The 20496-nt window shown below is 37.6% G+C and overlaps 1 protein-coding gene across 1 annotated transcript in view; it reads right to left on the bottom strand.

The window, feature by feature from the left end:
• The window catches only part of ADAMTS19 (ADAM metallopeptidase with thrombospondin type 1 motif 19), a 199919-nt gene that overhangs the window by 175910 nt on the left and 3513 nt on the right, over positions 1-20496 (bottom strand). The window contains exons 2-4 of the mRNA XM_006763708.2: positions 19877-20021; positions 10600-10684; positions 8517-8625 (exon numbers count right to left, since the gene is read on the bottom strand). Coding sequence (XP_006763771.2) covers positions 8517-8625; positions 10600-10684; positions 19877-20021 — 339 coding nt within the window. The remainder of the gene's footprint in view (positions 1-8516; positions 8626-10599; positions 10685-19876; positions 20022-20496) is intronic.

Raw genomic sequence — 20496 nt, 5'->3', positions numbered from 1 at the left:
TCGGAAACCATCCTGCCATCACTGGAGCTTTAAAAATCAAGAAAACCAAGGACTCGCCTAAAATCACACAGTAAGTCCCTGTGAATGTCAGGGCTGGAATCTGCAGCTCCCAATTTCCAAACTGATTTGGGGTTTTAATCCATCACTCTAAATTTGCTTGCTACCTACATTACTTACATTTTCACCTGCATTCTAGTTTGCCCCACTGAACTCCAGAAATTGTTCCGGGTCACCTTCAGCTTCCTTTCCTTGACTCTCCTCCCTAAGGCATTTGACCCTGGACAATTTTTCTCCTCTGTGTCGCTGTAGTTTTCCTTTTCTCTAGCCACTGTTTCTGCTTCCTGACACAGGCCGATGCTCCTCACTCCAGCGCTGGTCTCTGGGCAGCAACTGTTCTGCATTTGTCCCCTCCCGTGGTTTTATTAGCCCCCTCTCTGGAGATGACTCCCCAAATCCCCTCCCATCCCACTGCTTGCATCCGAGACGCACGCTCCGCTTCTCATCTCACGACAGTGGGACCGCCATTCTCCTCCCAAGTCTTTTCTCTGTTCATGACTCTTTTTTCTAGTTACTCAGGCTTCAATCATTATATAGTCCTTCACTCTTCTCTTTTGAAATGTATGTAAAGGTATTTCGAAGGAAACAATAAGGTAAGAAAATACGATGCCTGTATGCCAGACACTGCATATACATGATTTCATTGAATCAGAAACAGCCAGCTGGAGACACCTATGTTAATCTCACCCATTTTAGAGTTGGGTGGGGGGATAGAGTTTCAAAAAGTAGTCTTGCATTCTAAGGTCACAAATCAGTCTGTGGTGAAACAGAATTCATACCAAAGATGGCCTGGCTTCAGACGTGCGCTGCCTTCGTGAGGCTATCTGAAAGCGGCTAGGCCTGCCATATGAGTGTTATTCCAAAGAACTCTCATCTTTAAAAAATTTTGCACTAAGGATTTGACGTCAAGCACAGCACCTCACAGATGGTCGAAGTCCAAAATCTGATATCAATAGCAAGGCCAGGCCCCATCCCTCACAAAGCAGGAGACAAAATATTGCACTCGGCTCTGAGCTTTATCTTAGGCTGACAGTTCTCTGGGACCAGACTTACAAGCTGCCAAGAGCACGCTGGCTTTCTCAGTGGCCCAGGGTTTTCTCTCTGGGCCTCCTCCATGGTGGCTGCCCAATGACTCTCCCACGGCAGATCTGCGGGAATATTTCCAGATTTTAGTTTTCTTTCCTTCTTCCTTTCTTTTAGTTCTCTTTGTTGTTTACCCTCTTAAAATGTGATCTTAAAACCTGAGCTTTTAAATAGCAGAACATTTAAAAACATAGGTAAAGAAAGAAAATAACCATCCCAAATCCTGCACAATTATAACGTATGCATATACTATTTCTTTCTAGTCTATTTACACACACACATACACACAAAGTATATTTAAGTATATGTGTATGTGTCAGTGTGTGTGCATGCGTGCTCCTATACATATACATACATATGCTAGTTTTATATTCTACTTCTTTTTCCCAGTTAAGAATAGCTTTAATAGCTATTTTGTTTCTTAATCGTATTAAATAATCCTCATAAGCTTGCTTTTTCATTGCTGAATAATAGTCTGTCCTTTAAATGTATAATAATTTTATTAGCTATTCATTCACTTGATCCTCTATTCCATAAAATGCCTATGAGTTCCAACTTTGCACAGCCAGAGCTGAGGGTGCAGCAGTGAACGAGGGAAGACACATCACTAACTTATACTTTAGGGAGGGAGACAATGTGCTACTGATTCAACTGGTCTAAGTTACACACAATTGCCCCATAACCATTGGTTAATGAGCTTACATTGATGGTTTATATACATATTCATGTCTGCGTTCTGTTTCACAATATAAAACAAGGTTAAAATATAGCCCATAGGCCACAGTAGGAGCTGAAAGTGACCATCCAGGGAAGATGAATTAACCCTCTTCAAAAGACAAGAGTGAGACCCAGGGATTGATGGGTGTTTCTGAAGAGGAGACCCTCCCATGAGAGAAAGAGAATGTTCATTCTAAGCAGCCATCAAAAACAGTGCTCGCCCTGGCCGGTGTGGCTCAGTTGTTGGAGCATCATCTGGTGAATCAAAGGTTTTGGGTTTGATTCCTGGTCAGGGCACATGCCCAGGTTGCAGATTCGATACCCAGTTGGGGTGCATACAGGAGGCAACCAATCAATGTATCTGTCTCCCTCTTTCTCTTCAGTCTGTTCCTTCCCCTTCCTAAAAGAAAAAAAGAAAAAAAAAAGCAATAAAACATATCCTCAGGTGAGGATTTAAAATAAATAGTGCTCAGCAACACCATTCCATGACACTGTCAGTCACCTGAACATTCTCCTGCCCTTCGCCTCCCCTGTGGCTCAGTCCTAGAGGAGCCCGAGGAAGCGCAATACTGAGCAGGAGTCATGAAGCTCTAGGTGGGGAAGTAATGAGGATTCCAACTTCATCCGCCTTCATCATTGGGAGTGATGAGCTCTGAGAAGGCCTGGATGTGGAGTGCGTATGGCAGAAAAATGTTAACTAGATGTGAATGTGGACTGTCGATTACCAAATATTTTAATTACCAGAGACTTCCTGTAACTAAATTTACCAGGGGACTTTTCACAACCTGAGTGTGAACAACACCAGAAGGAAGACCAGAAAGAAAGAAAGACACACCACTTGTTTTATGAAGACATCCCTAAAGTCCTATTTACTGAATGAAAAGTTACATATGTATAATATGAAGTCAGGTGCCAAATCCCATGAAGGGGTTAGAGACATCTGAGCAGAGACCTAGAGTTTGAGAGATGGCCAGGCCAAGGTGTATGGGGAGAACGTTCCAGGGAGAGGGAGAAACAAAGACCCTGAGATCAGAATAAGCTTAGCATATTTACGGAAAAGCAAGGGTAGTACAGTTGAAACAGTGATACATGGGAAATGACTATTAGAAAGGAACTCAGGGGCATTCCACACAGCGTCACTTATTTGACACACATTCAAAATAAATCCTAATTAAATCCTCCCTTGTTTTTTAGACCATCTATCTCTCTTGGACACTGGTTACAGATTTTACTATGGGACATGTTATAATGGCTTCTGTGCTTAGGGTCTTACAACACAGTCTTAGTCTATCTACATAATATTTACACAGGACTAGATTTCACTCTTACAAATGAAAAAAATATGCTTTCTCTCCCATTTTCTTTAAAACCAATGTCTTCTTTTTCCCAACATGTGACAGAGATATAGATGTAAAGACAATTCCAAAATGTTCCTTTTTAACTGCATCACAGATAAGCAGCATCACAAGTATGACCATAAACAGAAGCTGTTCTATGTTGAAGAAGTGAAAACGAAGTGGTAAAAACTGGTAAAATGGAAAATGAATGTTCCATCCTAACATTTACTTATCCAAAATGATTGATATATTTGTCTTATAAAGATTATCTCATTTCTCATTTTATATAGTCTAATTTTTGCTCACATCAAGAAAAACTATGATTTTCATATACTTTCTTATATCCATTCACTTCACTGTAATCTCTTGTTGCTTAAGTGATTTTTAATTGATCCCTTGGATGTCTATGGATTCTTTAAATATGCAAAAAGCCAGTTGACATTAAGCAAATCCAGTTTTTAACTTACTTCTAAGCTTATCCTAAGTTCATCAACCAGTGTTTTCAAAAGCTACATTCCACGGTATCTTCTTGATGATTATTTAATGGTCACTACAAATACACCCACTGAGTACCTACAAGTGAGCAATTTACTAAGTATTCAAAGATGAAAACAATCTCTGTCTTCATGAACCTTATATATTAGGGGGAAAGACAGGAAAAGAATTAGGTATTCAGACAAATATCCTTAAGAAATTATAAATTTACTTATAACGGTGTATGTTTGGATCTCATATGTTTATGTCACAGTAAAATATTTTAAAAATGAAAAACAAATAATAAATAACTATACTACTTAGCAATATAGAGGCTAGGCAAGTATCAAAAGAAATGCAAGTGCTCACAGCAGGCAGAAGTTAAGGATGGAGAGGAGGGGGCAGGAATGTTCACTTTTTCCAATATAACTTTTGGAGTAAGTACTGATTTTTCAAATGATGTACATATATGACTTAGATTACACTTTAATTTTTAAAAAAGGTTGAAATAAGACTTGTTGAGAGGCAACTGCAATAATTAAAGTGGCATCAGTGTAAAGTGTGTAAGTGAAGAGGACCAATACATGAGTCAGCACACAGTTAAAGAACTGACATAAAGACTGCAACAGTGGCAAGAATCGTAGACAATCATTATAGCAGCAAAAATAGAACAGAGGGGTTGGCAGGGCATGATTCATACGGAACTCTGAAACCATAAGACATTTAGATTTTATTTGACCTAAAATAGGAAGCAACTGTCGGTGGATGGCCTAATTTAATACAAATTTTGAAGAAAGTCATTCTTGTTCTTTTTGGAAAACAGATTATAGGGTGATAAGAGTAGAATCGGGGAGACCAGTTAGTTATAATAGCCAAGTGTGAGATCATGGTGGCTAGACCAAGGAAGCAACACAGGGTGGCTGAACTAAAGACGCATAGAAACATTAAGCGCATCTGAGATTAATTTTGGATTCTCATACACACTAGAGGGCAACCACTCCAATTTGTTAATGGTTTAGATGTTGGAACGTGGAGGGACAATAATGTAAGGACTTAGGATGACTCCAGAGTTTATAGCTTCAGTACTCAAGAAGGGTAAGTAGATGTCTGTGATAATGATATAAATGCCAGACACTGAGGATGAAACAAATTTTAGTGACAGAGAATCAAAGTGTCTTATAGGAACGTAGTAGGTTTTAAATCATGTGAAACATCCAAGTTGAGAAATCAAGTCGATATTTGGGGTATGGAGTTTAGTGGAGGGTTTTGAGCTAGAGACTTACATTTGGGAGCTGCCAACATTTTTCAATCCATGGGGTAAGTGATGCTACCCAGAAAGAGATGGTAGAGCAGGAACAGAAAAGGATCTAAGACCAAACCCTGAGGACCTTAACATGGAGAAGTAGGGAAGGAATCAGCTAAGGAGACTGGAGGAAGGGCTGGTGAGGTTGTATAGTTGATTTTTTTAAAACTTAGAATTAACTCTTTCTAGAAGTGGCTTTAAAGAAAAAGCTCTCATTCATTTCCTTCTGAAAAAAAGCTATTGCCTGGTCTAACCCAGGCTGCTCAAGTTAAAACTTCAGTAGCCCTATGCAAGATGAACAAACACATGAACTCATGGTTCTGTGAAGTTCAACAGCAAAACCTGAGCAAAGGAATACTGCCCTGAGCTAATCAGCCAGGGCTCTCAAAAGTCATAACAATGTTACCTACTTTTCTGGCATTTTGGGGAGACATGAGGAGAATTTAAACTTATTGACTACGTTTTAAACTTATTGACTAATTTTTAAAGGGGGCTTCCAAACTTGCCACCCACCTTAGCACTTAATGAGCGAGTATATTCTGTTAAAGGGTTAGTTACTCACTGATTTCTCAGAGCCATTCACCATGGTGATGAGCACTGGCGGCACTTATCTCATGCAATTCCAGCCCAGTTATGTGCTTGAAGTGGAACTGAATGAGACCACTGAGAAAGCTGCACAGCTGCAATTTGGGGAAGGATTCATCACTGCCAGGTCTTTCGGGTGACCTCACAATTAGCAGAGATGCTGCCAACCTCCTACATACCCCTAGAGAGCAGATGCAAATTCACTTTACCATGGAAACAAGATTAGTGGAGCAAACTACTCAAGGACCAGGGCCCTGGTACTCAGAGACATGGAAAATCTGCTGCAACTCATTTTCCGGATTCAATTAAAGGTCAAATAAATACAATTCATTTACTTGACAATACTTACTGAGTGCAAACCATGTGTGAGCTAATGTGCTAGCTGCAGGAAATACACCAGTCATTTCAAAACAATCTTAAGTATCTTTTATAATAATTAAGAAGTTTACTTATTGCAGATTTTATCTTCTTTCCCGTTTGCACCCACATCAGCCAAATGTGTTGTTGTTTTTCATTAAGGACCCTTGGATAATTCATATAGTCTCTCCTACCGCCCCTCATTCTGAATGCATTAAGTAACATCCAATAAATTATAGTGGTGTTTTTCCCCTTTAAAGGTAGCAATAAATCGTGTACCAACAAAGTTCTTTTTCACATGGCCTGTTTCTTAACTACAAGATCCCTAATACAAATGTATGACTAGGGAGAGCTGAAAGAACACACTTGACCTTTTTTCCTCCCAACCTTTCTTTAGTCTCTTTCATACATGTCCCATCAGTAAGTACAGAGGCTCAGAAAGCTAATGTAATCTCAGACTGATTTATTAGAGGTTAGCCTGGGAGGTCATATACCTAAAGAGCTGAAATGATCTGGTATAAACCAGGAAACCCAATGCACTCTGCATATCCCACACCACATCAGGAATATTATATCCATGCATCACATTTTATAAAGACATGTATAAACAGGAACATACCTGAACAAGAAATTAGGCGTCAGTTTGTTCCAAATTCTACCCAGAGAAGAAATCGTTCAACAACATCTCATAAATATTTAATATCCTGTTTATGCATTTCAATCACTACTTGAGAGACGACCACTCTGAAGCAACCCAGGCCTCTACTGGACAGTGGTAATCCTCACAAACATTTCTATAAAAGGTCCAAAAGGTGCTTCACCATTACTTCAAACCATGAGCCCTTATTCTGCATCCCAAGCATCTTTTCACATTTCAAAATACAGTGAGGCCTTGACTTACGAGTTCAACTCGTTCCGTGACGGAGCTCGTAATTACTCGTATGTCAAATCTTAAAGTGAACGAGTGAGACAGTGAGACACGTGATGCTGGGCTGATGTTGTGGCGTTCACTGTGACGTTCACTGCACCAACTAGTGGTGGGGTATCTGAAGCGGGCTCGTAACCCGAATTTTAGCTCGCAACTCAAAGCAAAAATCGGCCGAGAGACAGCTCGTATCTCGAAAAACTCGTTAGTCAGGACACTCGTAAGTCAAGGCCCCACTGTATTCTCACGGCCTCTCTGTACGTGCTCAGTTACTGTAACCATTCCCAATAGGAAATGGGTTCCCTGTCCTTCTTCACTGTTTTCATTTTACTTGGAAGTTCTCTACTTTATAAATGTCATTCTGAAGGTTGATTTTCTTTGCTTTTAAAGTATGGAAATGGCCCTGGCTGGTTTGTCTTGGTGGAGGGAGTGTCGGCCTGTGGACTGAGGGGTCCTGGGTTCAATTCTGGTCAGGGGCATGTGCCTGTGTTGCGGGCTTGGTCCCCAGTGGGGGGCGTGGGGGAGGCAGCCGATTGGTGATTCTCTCTCATCATTGATGTTTCTATCTCTCTCTCCCTTCCTCTCTGAAATCAATAAAAAAATATATTTAATAAAAAAGTATGGACATGAATGTTGAACAAAAAATGTCTTAATCACATAGGATGAGCTGAAACAAAGAGACTGTAAGAAAAGTAAAACATTAAGACTGGTGTAGAATAACAAGATGAAAAGTGTTTTCATTTATTATTTCTTTTCTTTCTGTATTGCTTAAATTCTGTGGTATACACAAAAATATATTCTTTGCTGATCTGACAAAAATAGGTATAATTTTGATTCATTCACACCAGGTGGCTACTGTCATATTGGCTTTTGTCATTTTTTTTATTTGACAAGCTAAGGGATAGAGGTCAGTGTCTCTGACTAAATAGTCAGGTATTGTGTGTTTTAAAAATTCTTGAGGCACACCAGCTGAAAACCATTGATCTAAATGAATGAGATGCTTATAAAATACATGCTCTTAAAAGACAAGTAATAGTGGTTCAGTGTTCACTCTGCAAATTCTCTCAGTAACCTCGAAAGAAATGACACATCTGGCCCCAGAATCCATGGATTTTTATTTGAAGAATTAGGGGCTCTCTAATCTCACGACCTACCTAGACTTCAATTCCATTTGGCCAGTATTTCTCTTTCACAAGCTTCAAATTAAGTATTTTAACTAATTTTGTATTTGATTTGATAGAGGCAACATAGGAATCAGAGCACTTCATTCACCTTTCATATAATACTAGAGGCCTGGTGCACGGATTTGTGCACCAGTGGGGTCCCTCGGCATAGCCTGCAGGGATCGGGCCAAAACCAGCAGTCCAACACCACTTGCCACTCCTGCCTGCTGCTCCTGCTCATCCCAGTCCTGCTGCGCCTGCCACCATCTCTCAATAGGCTCACTGCCACACCACTGCGGGCTCTGGGCTGCAGCAGCCAGCCGAGAGCCCTGCGTCTGGCGCCCGTCAGTCAGTTGAGCGGTGCTCCCACTTGTGGGAGTGCACTGACCACCAAGGTGCAGCTTCTGCATTGAGCATCTGCCCCACTGTGGTCTGTGCGTGTCATAGCAACCGGTTGACCGGTCGTTCGGTCCCTTCAGCTTATATATATATATAGATTATGACTTTATTCTTACCCTGTAAAGCACTTAGTTCAGTCCCTAGCTGGTTATCAATGCACATTCTTTTCTCCTTTCTATGTCCCATTCTTCTGAAATTTTTGAAGACCGTATAGGAAACTGAAGGCTATAGGAAAACAAGAAAATCAACCACCATTTCTGTAGATGTGCATTTTATAGTCACATTAGTCCCTTGGCCACGTGAAATTAATTAAGTCCCTGATCTGTACTTGAGTGGGGAAGTGTCAGAGTCCTTTTGGAGCTGTTTCTGAGTGGCACTTCAGCACTAAAAATTTGAAAGGAATATTGGGGAAAGAATGTTTGTGAGGAAACTTCACTCATTTCCTGAAAGCAAGGGGTAATTCATTGTATACATTCACTCTCAGACCTAGTTGAACCATTTGTACATTTAAATGAATGTACAAACTTCACATGGGTAAATTACTACTATGTTAACCTAATTTAATATTCTACGTTCACTTAATTAATTTCAAACTATCTAATAAATAGCATTTTGAAAGGTTTAGAAAGTTATTTAATGCATTGACCAAAACATATTCTATCTCTTTTTCTCATCTCCAGTTTATTTAACACACACAGTTATAGTCCTTATAATAATGCCAGATACTGATGAAAATAACTTACTGAATCTTAAAAAGTGAAGACAGGGAGGCACTAAGAGGTTAAGTGAAGTGTCTAATGTCACAGAGCTAGTAGGGTAGTAAGAGGGGAGATTGGATTCAAATCCACACACTTTGTCTCTTCAGTCCATGCTTTTAAGTTAAAGGAGCCAAGAGTATTCTCAAAGAAAGCTTGGTACTCTGGCTCGTCATTTTCAGACATTAATGACTAAGGTTTTTTTTCCCCTTAAAGAAGTTTATCTTTTTCCCCCATTAACCTCTTCCAGCCTGCAAAATGAGCTTTTCTTAAATGGAGTTTTTGTTTGCTCGTTTTGGGTGGTTTTGTTTGTTTGTTTTTGTAGTAGCATATGAAATTGCTTTTTATTGTAGGTCAAATATTCCTATATTAACAACGCCATACAATTCAGCCTAACAAGAAGAAACCCGAAGCATAAGGGAAAGGCAAAGGCTGTGGCACTGAAAGACCAAACTCAGTGCCTGCTCCACAGACGGGATCTGGGTGACCTGGAGCACGCAGTACTGCCTCTGGGGGTCTGATTTTTCTCACTGTGAGTGTGGGAACACTGAAAGATCTGTTGATCATGGCTCCTGAGGAAAAAAAGCAGTTTAATCTGGAAAAAGTTCTCATCAACGACAATGTGCAAAACAAACACTAAGTACAATTCTGAAAAGAGTGCCCATGTCCTAATTACAAAAGATGGATGCTTCTGAAGTACTTCCATAATTCAAAATATGCTTCTTAGAAAACATGAAAACAACCAATCTCAGGAAATTGCAACTGAATTGTTCATTCATCCAGAAAATTAAGAGCCAATGATCCTGATCAGATTCTCGGAAATGATAAAACCAAAGATTTGAGATCTCGGAATTAAGAAAGGAAAGGTTAAGTGACCTGCAGCCCCATCTGAAAAGCAAAGTGGCCCTGTTAGGCCAAAAGTTGTTTTTGTTTTTTTAATCCTCACCCTAGGATATTTTCCCACTGATATTTAGAGAGTGGAAGAGAGGTGGAAAGACAGAAAGAAATATCAATGTGAGAGAAACACATAGATTGGTTGCCTCCTGCACGAGCCCCAACCAGGGCCTGGGCCAGGGAAGTACATGCCCTTGACCAGAATCAAATCTGGGACCCTTCAGTCCACGGGCTGACGCTCTATCCGCTGAGCCAAACAGGCCAAAAGATTTTCAACAACATCAGCTTCTTCCTAATAACTCAGTTGAGCATCCTGCCACATGCTCCTGAGATAAGATCGCCTTGGTTACCAAAAGGATCACATAGACTAACACGTTCCACATCAGCGATGAACACAAGGGACAATACAAGAAACAGAATCTCTAAGTAACCCTTTCCTTCAGTGGGCACTGTTTGCTTTGACTTCTGCAACATTACTTTTCCTTTTTCCTGTTTTCTATACTGTTCCTTGTGTTCATCTCTTTAAGATGAGAAGAGCCACAAACTTTACTTTTCGTAATGGGCACTCGAGAAATGTTGCCTTTATGATGATGACATCAGAATTACTATCTACTGACTTGTGTAGTAAACCAAAACTATGAAACAAAGTTAAACAGGCTCAATGGTAATGTTAAAAGCCTAGTCTTCAAAGACTAGTGAGGCATTGTGACATTTTAGATTATCTTTTCTACTTTGGATTAATTCCTTAAATACAACTCTTTCCTGTAAAGGAACACTCATACCAAATTTGGTTCACTTTTCAACCTAAGGAGGTGCGCTGATGCTTGTCAGATAAAAAAGAGTGAGTGTCTGTGTAAAGATTAGGACAAAGGCAACATTAAGAGTAAAATTAAAGCAAGCCTTTCCTATCTTACCCATAACAGTTTCCCTGCCCATTAAATGAAATGATAAACATGAAAGTATTTTATATAACTAATAAAACTCTCTAGAAATTAAGCCATTCCTGTGCTGTACCGGACATAGGCCTAAGTACTTGATCACTAGATAATTCTATTCTAGATTTTCACTTCAACTTAAAAGGCTGGTGTCTTTCCTTGGCTATGACTATTAATAGGGTTTTTGACAGAAAATAAGTAAAACCAAAGACCTAAAAATTATACCACATACATAATACATTGCCTTATGCTTTCTTTTTGGTCTTATATTTTATCTGTGATTATTTATTCACCTTATCCAACATGTAGACCTCAAAACCATATATGGGTATCAATCCCTTCAGGTTGAATTTAACAGCTGCCCAAAAGAATACATATAAATGACAGTTCTCACTAATTAATTATGTGCCAGAGTCAACTGCCTCACATGTTTTCCTGAATTAGTCTCTTAATTAGAAAGGACACAGACCATTACTGGTGACAAACTGAAATTAATTACTTCAACAAACTGTGATTAATTATTTCAAACTGAGAAAAGTTCATCTAGAAAATATTACGCTATTTGGAATTCAGTTCAAGTGTCAGGAAAAAAGATCAATGTATTCATTATCTTACATATATAAAAAAGAAAAAACAACACATTAAAATCCAGATACATTAATTATCATATACTGTATATATACATATCTCACGTTCAAAGGCTGTTAAATCGCATTGTTTACCCTTATCTTCAAAAAAAATCACTTCTACTGTCGTGGTAAACAACCTGCTTCCCTATTTATAATGGTCTGGCCCTCAAGCAACTTCAGTGTGAAATTATAGCTAATTTGCCTACAAACATCAGGTGGTCATAATAATTTGGCCACTCAGTGTATATGCTAATATATTGTATGTATATACAGTATATTGTGATCTATAAATAGAAATATGATCACGCCCTGGCCAGTATGGCTCAGTTGGTTGAGTGTCATCCCATGCACCAAAAGGTCACCAATTCGATTGCCAGTCAGGGCACATGCCCAGGTTGCAGGCTCAATCCCCAGTAGGGCGCGTGCAAGAGGCAACCAATGGATATTTCTCATGTTAATGTTTCTTTTTTTCTCTTTCTCCTTCTCCCTTCCCCTCTCTCTAAAATCAATAAAAACATATTTTTTAAAAAGAAATGTGATCAGACACTATGCAAGATAGTGAGCCAGACCTATCCTAATGTTATTATAAACTACACATATATATTTGTTATGAAACACTTGTATTAAATTTTAAAGACCTCAAAATCCATAAAATTAATAAAAACACTTCTATTGACTTACTATAGTGAGTTTTTAAACAAATTTATTAATATATTTATAACTTTAAAACTGTAAGTTTATATTTTATAATTGAAATGCGCTGTTATTTTTATCAACTTTCTATTTAAGCCCTGAGACATATGGATCAATGGAACAGACAGAGAGCACAGAAATAAACCCACACTTTTATGGTCCATTAATATTTGACAAAGGAGGCAAAAATATACAATGGGCTAAAGATACGCCACTCAATAAATAGTGTTGAGAAAACTGGACAGATAAATGTGCAAAAAAATGAAACCAGACCATCTTCTAACAACAAACACAAGAATAAACACAAAGTGGATTAAAGATTTAAATGTTAGACTCGAAACCATAAAAATCCTAGAAGAAAACATAGGCAGTAAACTCTCAGACATCTCTCATAGCAATATTTTTTCTGATATATTGCCTCAGGCAAGGGAAACAAAAAAGAAAAATGGGACTACATTAAATTAAAAAGTTTATGCACAGCAAAGGAAACTATCAACAAAATGAAAAGACAACCCCCCGAATGGGAGAACGTATTTGCCAATGACACATCTGAAAGGGGTTAAGTCCAAATTTTATAAAGAACTTATATAACACAATACCAAAAAAAACAAACAATCTAGTTTAAAAATGGGCAGAGACCCTGAATAGACACTTCTCCAAAGAGGACATACAGATGGCAAACAAACACATGAAAAGGTGCTCAACATCATTAATCATCAGAGAAATGCAAATTAAAAGCACGAGATATCACCTCACACCTGTCAGAGTGGCTAGCATCAATAAAGCATCAAACAACAAGTGTTGGCAAGGATGTGGAGAAAAGGAAACCATCATTCACTGTTGGTTGGTGCAGCCAATGTTGAAAGCACTAAAAAATTAAAAATTGCCCTAGCCGGTTTGGCTCGATGGATAGAGCGGCAACCTGAGGACTGAAGGGTCCCAGGTTCGATTCCAGTCAAGGGCACAGGCCCTGGTTGTGGGCTCGATCCCCAGTAGGGGGTGTGCAGGAGGCAGCTGATCAGATGATTCCCTCTCATCACTGATGTGTTGCTCTCTCACTCTCCCTTTCTCTCTGAAATCAATAATATATATATTTTTTTTAATTAAAAATGGAACTGCCTTATGACCCAGCAACCCCACTTCTGAGAATATATCCAAAGAGACCCAAAAAATTGATTCAAAACAATATATGCACCTTTATGTTCACTGCGGCATTATTTACAACAGCCAAGACATGAAAGCAGTCAAGTGTCCATCAGTAGGTGAGTAGATTAAAAATAAACAAACTATGGTACATTTAGACACTGATTGGATAAAGAAAAAGGTGGAGGTAGCACTTACTTCCTGCCCCTGTAAATATGATTAGTGGAAGACTCTATCGCCTTTTCTATTCCTTGCAGTTTTTCATAATTTACTACTTACCACCACCACGGCATAGAAAACTATTCTTATTTTTCATATGTAAAGTTTCTGAATACTTTAAAATGTATAAAAAAGTATCCTAAATTATTAAAAGGTAAAACATAAGGCATTTCCAAACTAATTTGTACTAAGAAAGTGATACTAAATTAGGGGTTATTACTTATTTACAAAAAAAAATTACCATAGGTTTCCCTTACATAAATAGATCTTATAGTGCCCTTAAAACATAATTCCATTCAAAAAAACTAGATTTACACATAAGTTTTTAAAGATGTAAACAAATGTTTGAGGAAGTCACTTACTTTCTAAAAATGTGTACACGTACTATAACCAAAGATTTTGTAAGTGCAGGTTATAAACTGTAAGGTATTTTAAAAACTATGTCATTATCATGGTGATAACTATTTATATTATTACAGAGTTCCTCCACTGTTTTCTCTTCCCCTTGTATTATTTTTTAACTCTCCAAGACTAATTAATTGAAATCCATTTCAGAATTACCAAAATAAGAGAATCTAGAAGCACTGAACACAGGACTGAATGTGTGTCTTCTAGAGGGAAAGGTAATGGAAAGAAATGCGAGAAAGACTAAGTATACCGTTGATTATGCAGTTGTAATATACAGTCTGATGCAGTCTCTTACAAGCCTATGGTGAGTTATTAATAGGTTCGGAACACGTAAGACCAAGTGACCAAACACCCCAAAATTGGACACTGTGCATTTGTGGCGATTCCATGGCCAAGGGCAAGAGCAGCCAAGTTATTAGAACACTTACTAAAATACTACAACTGAGCTAACTATAGGCAAAGGCTTTGGAGACCTTTTAAACCATATTAATGTGCACTGTTAGGCTGTCCCCAAGGGTGCTTTAGTATGTTATTCCAAAGGCATTTCAAACAGGAATAAGAGGTTTCCATATTCTTAAGCTTAAAACATACTCTAAATATACATCAGTGAATTCACTTCTCTTTTATCTTTCCACCCACTGACCGCCTCATGATACTACCTCCTTCATAGGAAGGTTGTGTCAATTCATACAGATTATGTCAACTCTTGGGGCCTGACAAGGAGCAAGAACTATAGAATCTGAAAATGCAAAATAAATAATCATGGGAATTAAATACTAATCAAATATATGTCTTTAGTGTACCATATTACCAATTAAGATGTGGTCTCAACTTTCAAGTGACATTTGTATGTATGTCCTGTCCATTTTCCTCTGACTGATCCAAAACATCCCTCCTAATAAAATTATTGAGTCATCATTTTACCCCTTGAAGTTCAGATTTACTATAAGATTTACATGGATAAAAATGGTTTAATCCTGACCTAGAGACAACTTAAGCAGTAGATTTTTAAGCACATTTTTAAAAAAAGCTATAGCCCAGCCAATGTGGCTCAGTGGTTGAGCATCAACCCATGAACCAGGAGGTCAGGGTTGGATTCCCGATCAGGGCACATGCCCAGGTTGCGGGCTCGATCTCCAGTGTGGAGCATGCAGGAGGCAGCCAATCAATGATTCTCTCTCATCATTGATGTTTCATCTCTCCCTCTCCTTTCTCTCTGATATCAATTTTACAAATTAAAAAAAAAAAGCTATAAAGCTTTCCTGTGTATATCTCCATACATTATTCGAAACCAAAAATTTAAATAAAACCATTCAGGTATCATTCCCTATTCCTTCCTAAGCCATGTTTTCCAGGACAACTGTTACAACTAGGTCTTCATAAATATTCACTTCCTAAAAATGACACCAGGTCCACATTGCTTTCATATCAAAATCCATCAATTCTAAGATACTGTGTTATGAAATAGCCCTCTGTAAGAGCTGCTAAAATGTGAAAAATTATCTATTATAATTAACTAAATACAGTATTTCTATCCTTTACTAGGCTCCTTTACATCATTATTAAATTAACTAGAGGCCCAATGCACGAATTCCTGCATGGGTGGGGTCCCTCGGCCTGGCTGGCAACTGAGGCCGATTGAACCCGGCTAACCGAGGGGGGCAGGAGGGGACTGCCGGAGGTTGGCTGGCCCTGGGAGGTTGGCTGTGGGAACACACTGACCATCAGGGGGCAGCTCATGCATTGAGCGTCTGCCCCTGGTGGTTATTGCTCGTCATAGCTACTGGCCAGTCGTCTGGTCATAATGGTCACTTGGGCTTTTGTATATAGATACCTAACTGATTAACTAAGGGCCTTTATTTCCTTAATGTTTTTTCAGTCATGATTCCTATAGCCTAAACTCAGATTATCAGAGAACATATTGCTTTGACTTTTAATAAAGGAATTCTTGGTTCTATTTGAGTGAACACACAATGTGGATACAGGTCTATATTTTCAGAATAACTCTGACTGTTTACAACTAAAATCTACTTCCTGCCAAGGTTGAGTTAGATGCTGTTAGTTTTTTTGTATATATTTGTTTACTTGATTTGAACCTTTACCCTAACAAATTTGGTCTTTTTCACAGCAGTGGGATATATGAAACAATACTGAACTTATACCTGAATTCATGCCCTAATCCTGCAAAGACACTACTAATTGTATAACTTCCTATTTCTGTATACCTTATTTGTATACCATCAAATGAATAACTTCTATTACTTGTTTTTATAAATCCTTTATGAATTTTAAGTCTAGTCCATTGTAAACATTAGAATATGAGCTACAGTAGCTAATTTTGTTCATTTTAATCAATGGGGTACTCATAAATATCCCTTAATGATTGCCTAGTGATCATTATTTCCAGGAAGCTAAAAAACTCTTCCAAAATTAATCTTTAAACACAATCCTTATTAAAGGCCCTGCAGACTCTTTGGAGATATTGACAATCTAAAGTTTACATAGAAATGCAAAGGATCCAGAAGAGCTAAAACAGTTTCAAAAAGGAAATCAAAGTTGAAGAACTTAAATTTCCTGCATTTAAAGCATATTATAAAGCTACATAAATCAAGACAGTACGGTATTGACTTAAGGATGTATAGGCAGATCAAAAGAACACTATTAATAGTTTAAAAGTAAATTTACATTTATGGTTAATTACCTTCTGACAAAAGTTCTATGTACGGCATTTCATGAGGACAGGATGATCTTTTCAACAAATGGTGCTGAGAAAAAACTGGATACATATATGCAAAGGGATTAATTTAGACTCTTCTCTCACACCATACACAAAAAGTAACTACAAATTAATCATAGACCTGAATGTAAAAATCAAATTATGGAAGAAAACATAAGAGAACATCTGACTTTGAATTAAGACACAAAGTTCTTGGATACAACACCAAAAACACATTCAGTAAAAGAAAAAATTGATAAACTGGATTATTTTCAGTGTGTGTGTGTTTTTAATTGGCTTTAGAAGACACCGTTAAGAAAACGAGTAGAAACCCATAGACTGGAAGAAAACATTAGTAAGCCATATATGTCTGATAACAGATTTACATCCAGAATATATAGAGAACTCTAAAAACTCCACAGTATGAAAACAAAAAAAACAAAAAACCTAATTTGAAACAGCCAAAAGATTTGAGTAGACATTTCACCAAAGGTGATATATCAGTGGCTATGAAATGGCACATGAAAAGATGCTCAAGATAATTAGTAACTAGAATAATGCAAATTGAAACCACAAGCTACCACTGCCCAATCACAAGAATAGCTATAATAGGAGAAACTGTCATCCTAACACATTGCTGATGGGAATTTAAAATGGTATAGTACTTTGGAGAAGAATTTGGCAGCTTTGTAAAATATTAAACAAAAATTTACAATATGACCTAGCAATTCCATTTCCACATATCTACCCAACATAAATGAAAATAAATATCTCTCTACACAAGACTTGTACACAAATGCTCATGTTAGCATTATTCATCATAGCCCAAATGTGGAAACTATCCACACGCCCATCATCTGATGAATGGGTAAATAAAACGTGGTCTATCCAAACAATAATTTATTACTCAGCAAGGAAGTAAACTAAACTAGTGACACATGCTACCACATGGATGAGCCTCAAAAACATTACACTAAGTTTAAGAACTGAGACCAAATTATATATAATTTCATTTACATAAAATGTAAAGGCAAATCTATAGAGAGAGAAAGATTAATGGTTGCTTGGAACTGGAGATCTGCAGATGGGTATGAGAAAGCCCTTTGGGATGATGGAAATATTTTAAAACTGGATCGTGTGATGGTGCACAATTTTGAAAATCTACTAAAAATCACTAAATTGTAGATTTTGGTGAATCTTATGGCATGTAAATCATACCAGAAGAAAGATATTAGAAAAAAAAAGGTATTCATACTATCTTTTAAAATTTGTTATGTCAGGAAATCAGCTCGATATATTCATGAATCTATCTTACTAATGAGAAAAAATTAGTTTCTACTTGGAAAAGTTTATAAGTAGGAACTTTAATCTTAAGATACTAAATTCGATACTTTTAAAACATTACTAATCACAACCACCTATTTTGAACTGAAAAATTCTAATTACAGAGTTCTTGAGACACAGGAATTACCCATGTTAGTAGATAAAATAATTAAATTTATAAAATGACAGTTATGTCCACAATAAATTACTCTGACATTACTTTGTTAATTATATTTACACATAATTGTTATTTCCATAATAAATTACTCCAACTTCCTATTATTTGTAATAGAATTTTGAAGTTATATTTAATCTTCAAGCACATAACCAGAATCAGATAACACAAAGGCCCTATGCTAAATACACATAAATTCCTCTATCAACTGACTATGAACTGCGCTAAATATTTGCTGGTAATATAATGTTTTAGTAATGGAGATATGCCTATCACATTTTTGTTGCTATTACATATATTTAAATCCAAATTATAACAGAGACAATTTGCACTAATTAGATTAGCTAATATAATTATTTGCCTAGCCACTCCTCGCAGCATGTTATTTGTTTGGCTGTTAACTTTAATGAGTTTTATAGAACTCTTTAAAAAAAAAGAATAGTTTATTAATTTTTAGAGAGTGAAGAAGGGAGAAGAGAGGAACATCGATGTGAGAGTGTAATATCAATTAGCTGTCTCCTGCACACCCGCTACCATGGGTCAAGCCCACAACTCAGGCATGAGCCCTGACCAGGAATAGAACCAGCAACCTTTCGGTACATGGGACAACGCCCAACCAACCAAGCCACACGGGTCAGGGCTTATGGCTCTTGACATAAAAATTCTTAGGATGTGAATGAGTAGGTAAAACATATTATTTTATTTCTGCCATTTAAGTAAGTTTGCCATTTCATTCCTATGCATGTCCAAGGTCTTCTTAACCTCTTAACCTGATCACACTGCACTGCCAGTCAGTGTAGTAGACAATCTCTCACAAAGAGTCTACTGATATCTAAAATCCCTCTATAATGTACTTCCATCTTCATTTATCCACATCTGAATTTGGTAGTATGCTAGGTCCCTTTCAAACTAAAGGTATGTTTCTTCCTTTACTTTTCATCAATTTCATCTTATTAAAGTAACTACTATGAAACATCTGGTAATATAATACTTTCATTCTCCTGCTACATTACCCACAAAACAGTGGATGACAGTTTGAAATAATCTGCTCTATTTATTCCAAATTATAGAATGGGAAGCAAGTTTCAATTTTTGTATACTTTTCCACCTGACGAGTACAAAAACATTCCTACTGGCATTAAGGCCCCATTACATTATCTCCAACTAGTTCACATGAATAGCCTGTTAAATAATCACTTGAAATTCGTAAAATCTTTTCTAGCTCAATGAAATCTAAGTGGGTTCCTGGGAGGAGGTGGAAGGTAAAGGCGAAGGTATCCAACTTTACTATCATAAAAAAAAAAAAAAAAAAAAAAAAAAGAGTATTAAAATTCATTCAAAACACCTAGGGTATGTAAAGTTTGGTGAATACAAATCTAGTCACTGAATATCATGAGCTCTGGAGTCTTCCGAGCTACCAGAGTGGCTGCCCTCAAATTTCAGCTTGCACAAGAATTACCTTGGATTCTTTTTAAATACATTTCTTAGGTACGAGGTACACTCTGAAATTCCAGTTTTAAATGCAGAGACCCCAACTTCCTCAACCTCACCCCCACTGCCTTGACTTTGATAAAGAGTTTGCACACCAGACTTTCAGAAACAGGGCCTCAAAAGCATGAGCAAGTAGCTGGTGATACGGGCTCTCTGCAGAAGATGATCCTACAGTGTAGGTGAAGCCAGGCAGAGGTAAGAGGACGGAAATAAAAGTCTGAGGCAAAGCATCTTTAAGTGCTTGGGAAGAGAAAAAAAGATGTTTAGATCTCATTTTATTCCATGGAGAGCAACAGGCAAACAGAAGCTGTTTAATAATGCCAAAATTGGTCTGGGTTGATCAGTCCCATTCCCTAATTATCTGAGTTAAAGCCTAAATAGTTAATAATTTATTGCAGATTCATACACACTAATTATGAAATGAAATCAATTCTCTCTTGCTGGAAAAGGCAAGGCCCAATCTATCTCATCCCCAAGGGCCTCCCAACACCGCCATGCAATAATTCTGTTCAAATATCTGGGAGCATTGAAATGGCTGAGTTCCCATTTTCTCACTTCTCTCAGTCTAGGACTTGGCATTAGAATAAAGATGAGATGGAGACAAGATGATGTGCTCACCATGGCTGCACCCTGAATGCACTCTGCATTAAATTATGATCCTCACTTGGCTACGGGAATCTTAAACTTCCTTTCAGAAACACCCCCCTGTCCCCGC

This window comes from Myotis davidii, unplaced genomic scaffold, assembly GCF_000327345.1.
Source record: "Myotis davidii unplaced genomic scaffold, ASM32734v1 scaffold319, whole genome shotgun sequence".
NCBI classification, from domain to species: domain Eukaryota; kingdom Metazoa; phylum Chordata; class Mammalia; order Chiroptera; family Vespertilionidae; genus Myotis; species Myotis davidii.
The sequence above is the reverse complement of the archived record's forward strand: the minus strand, read 5'-3'. Positions and strand labels throughout refer to the sequence as shown.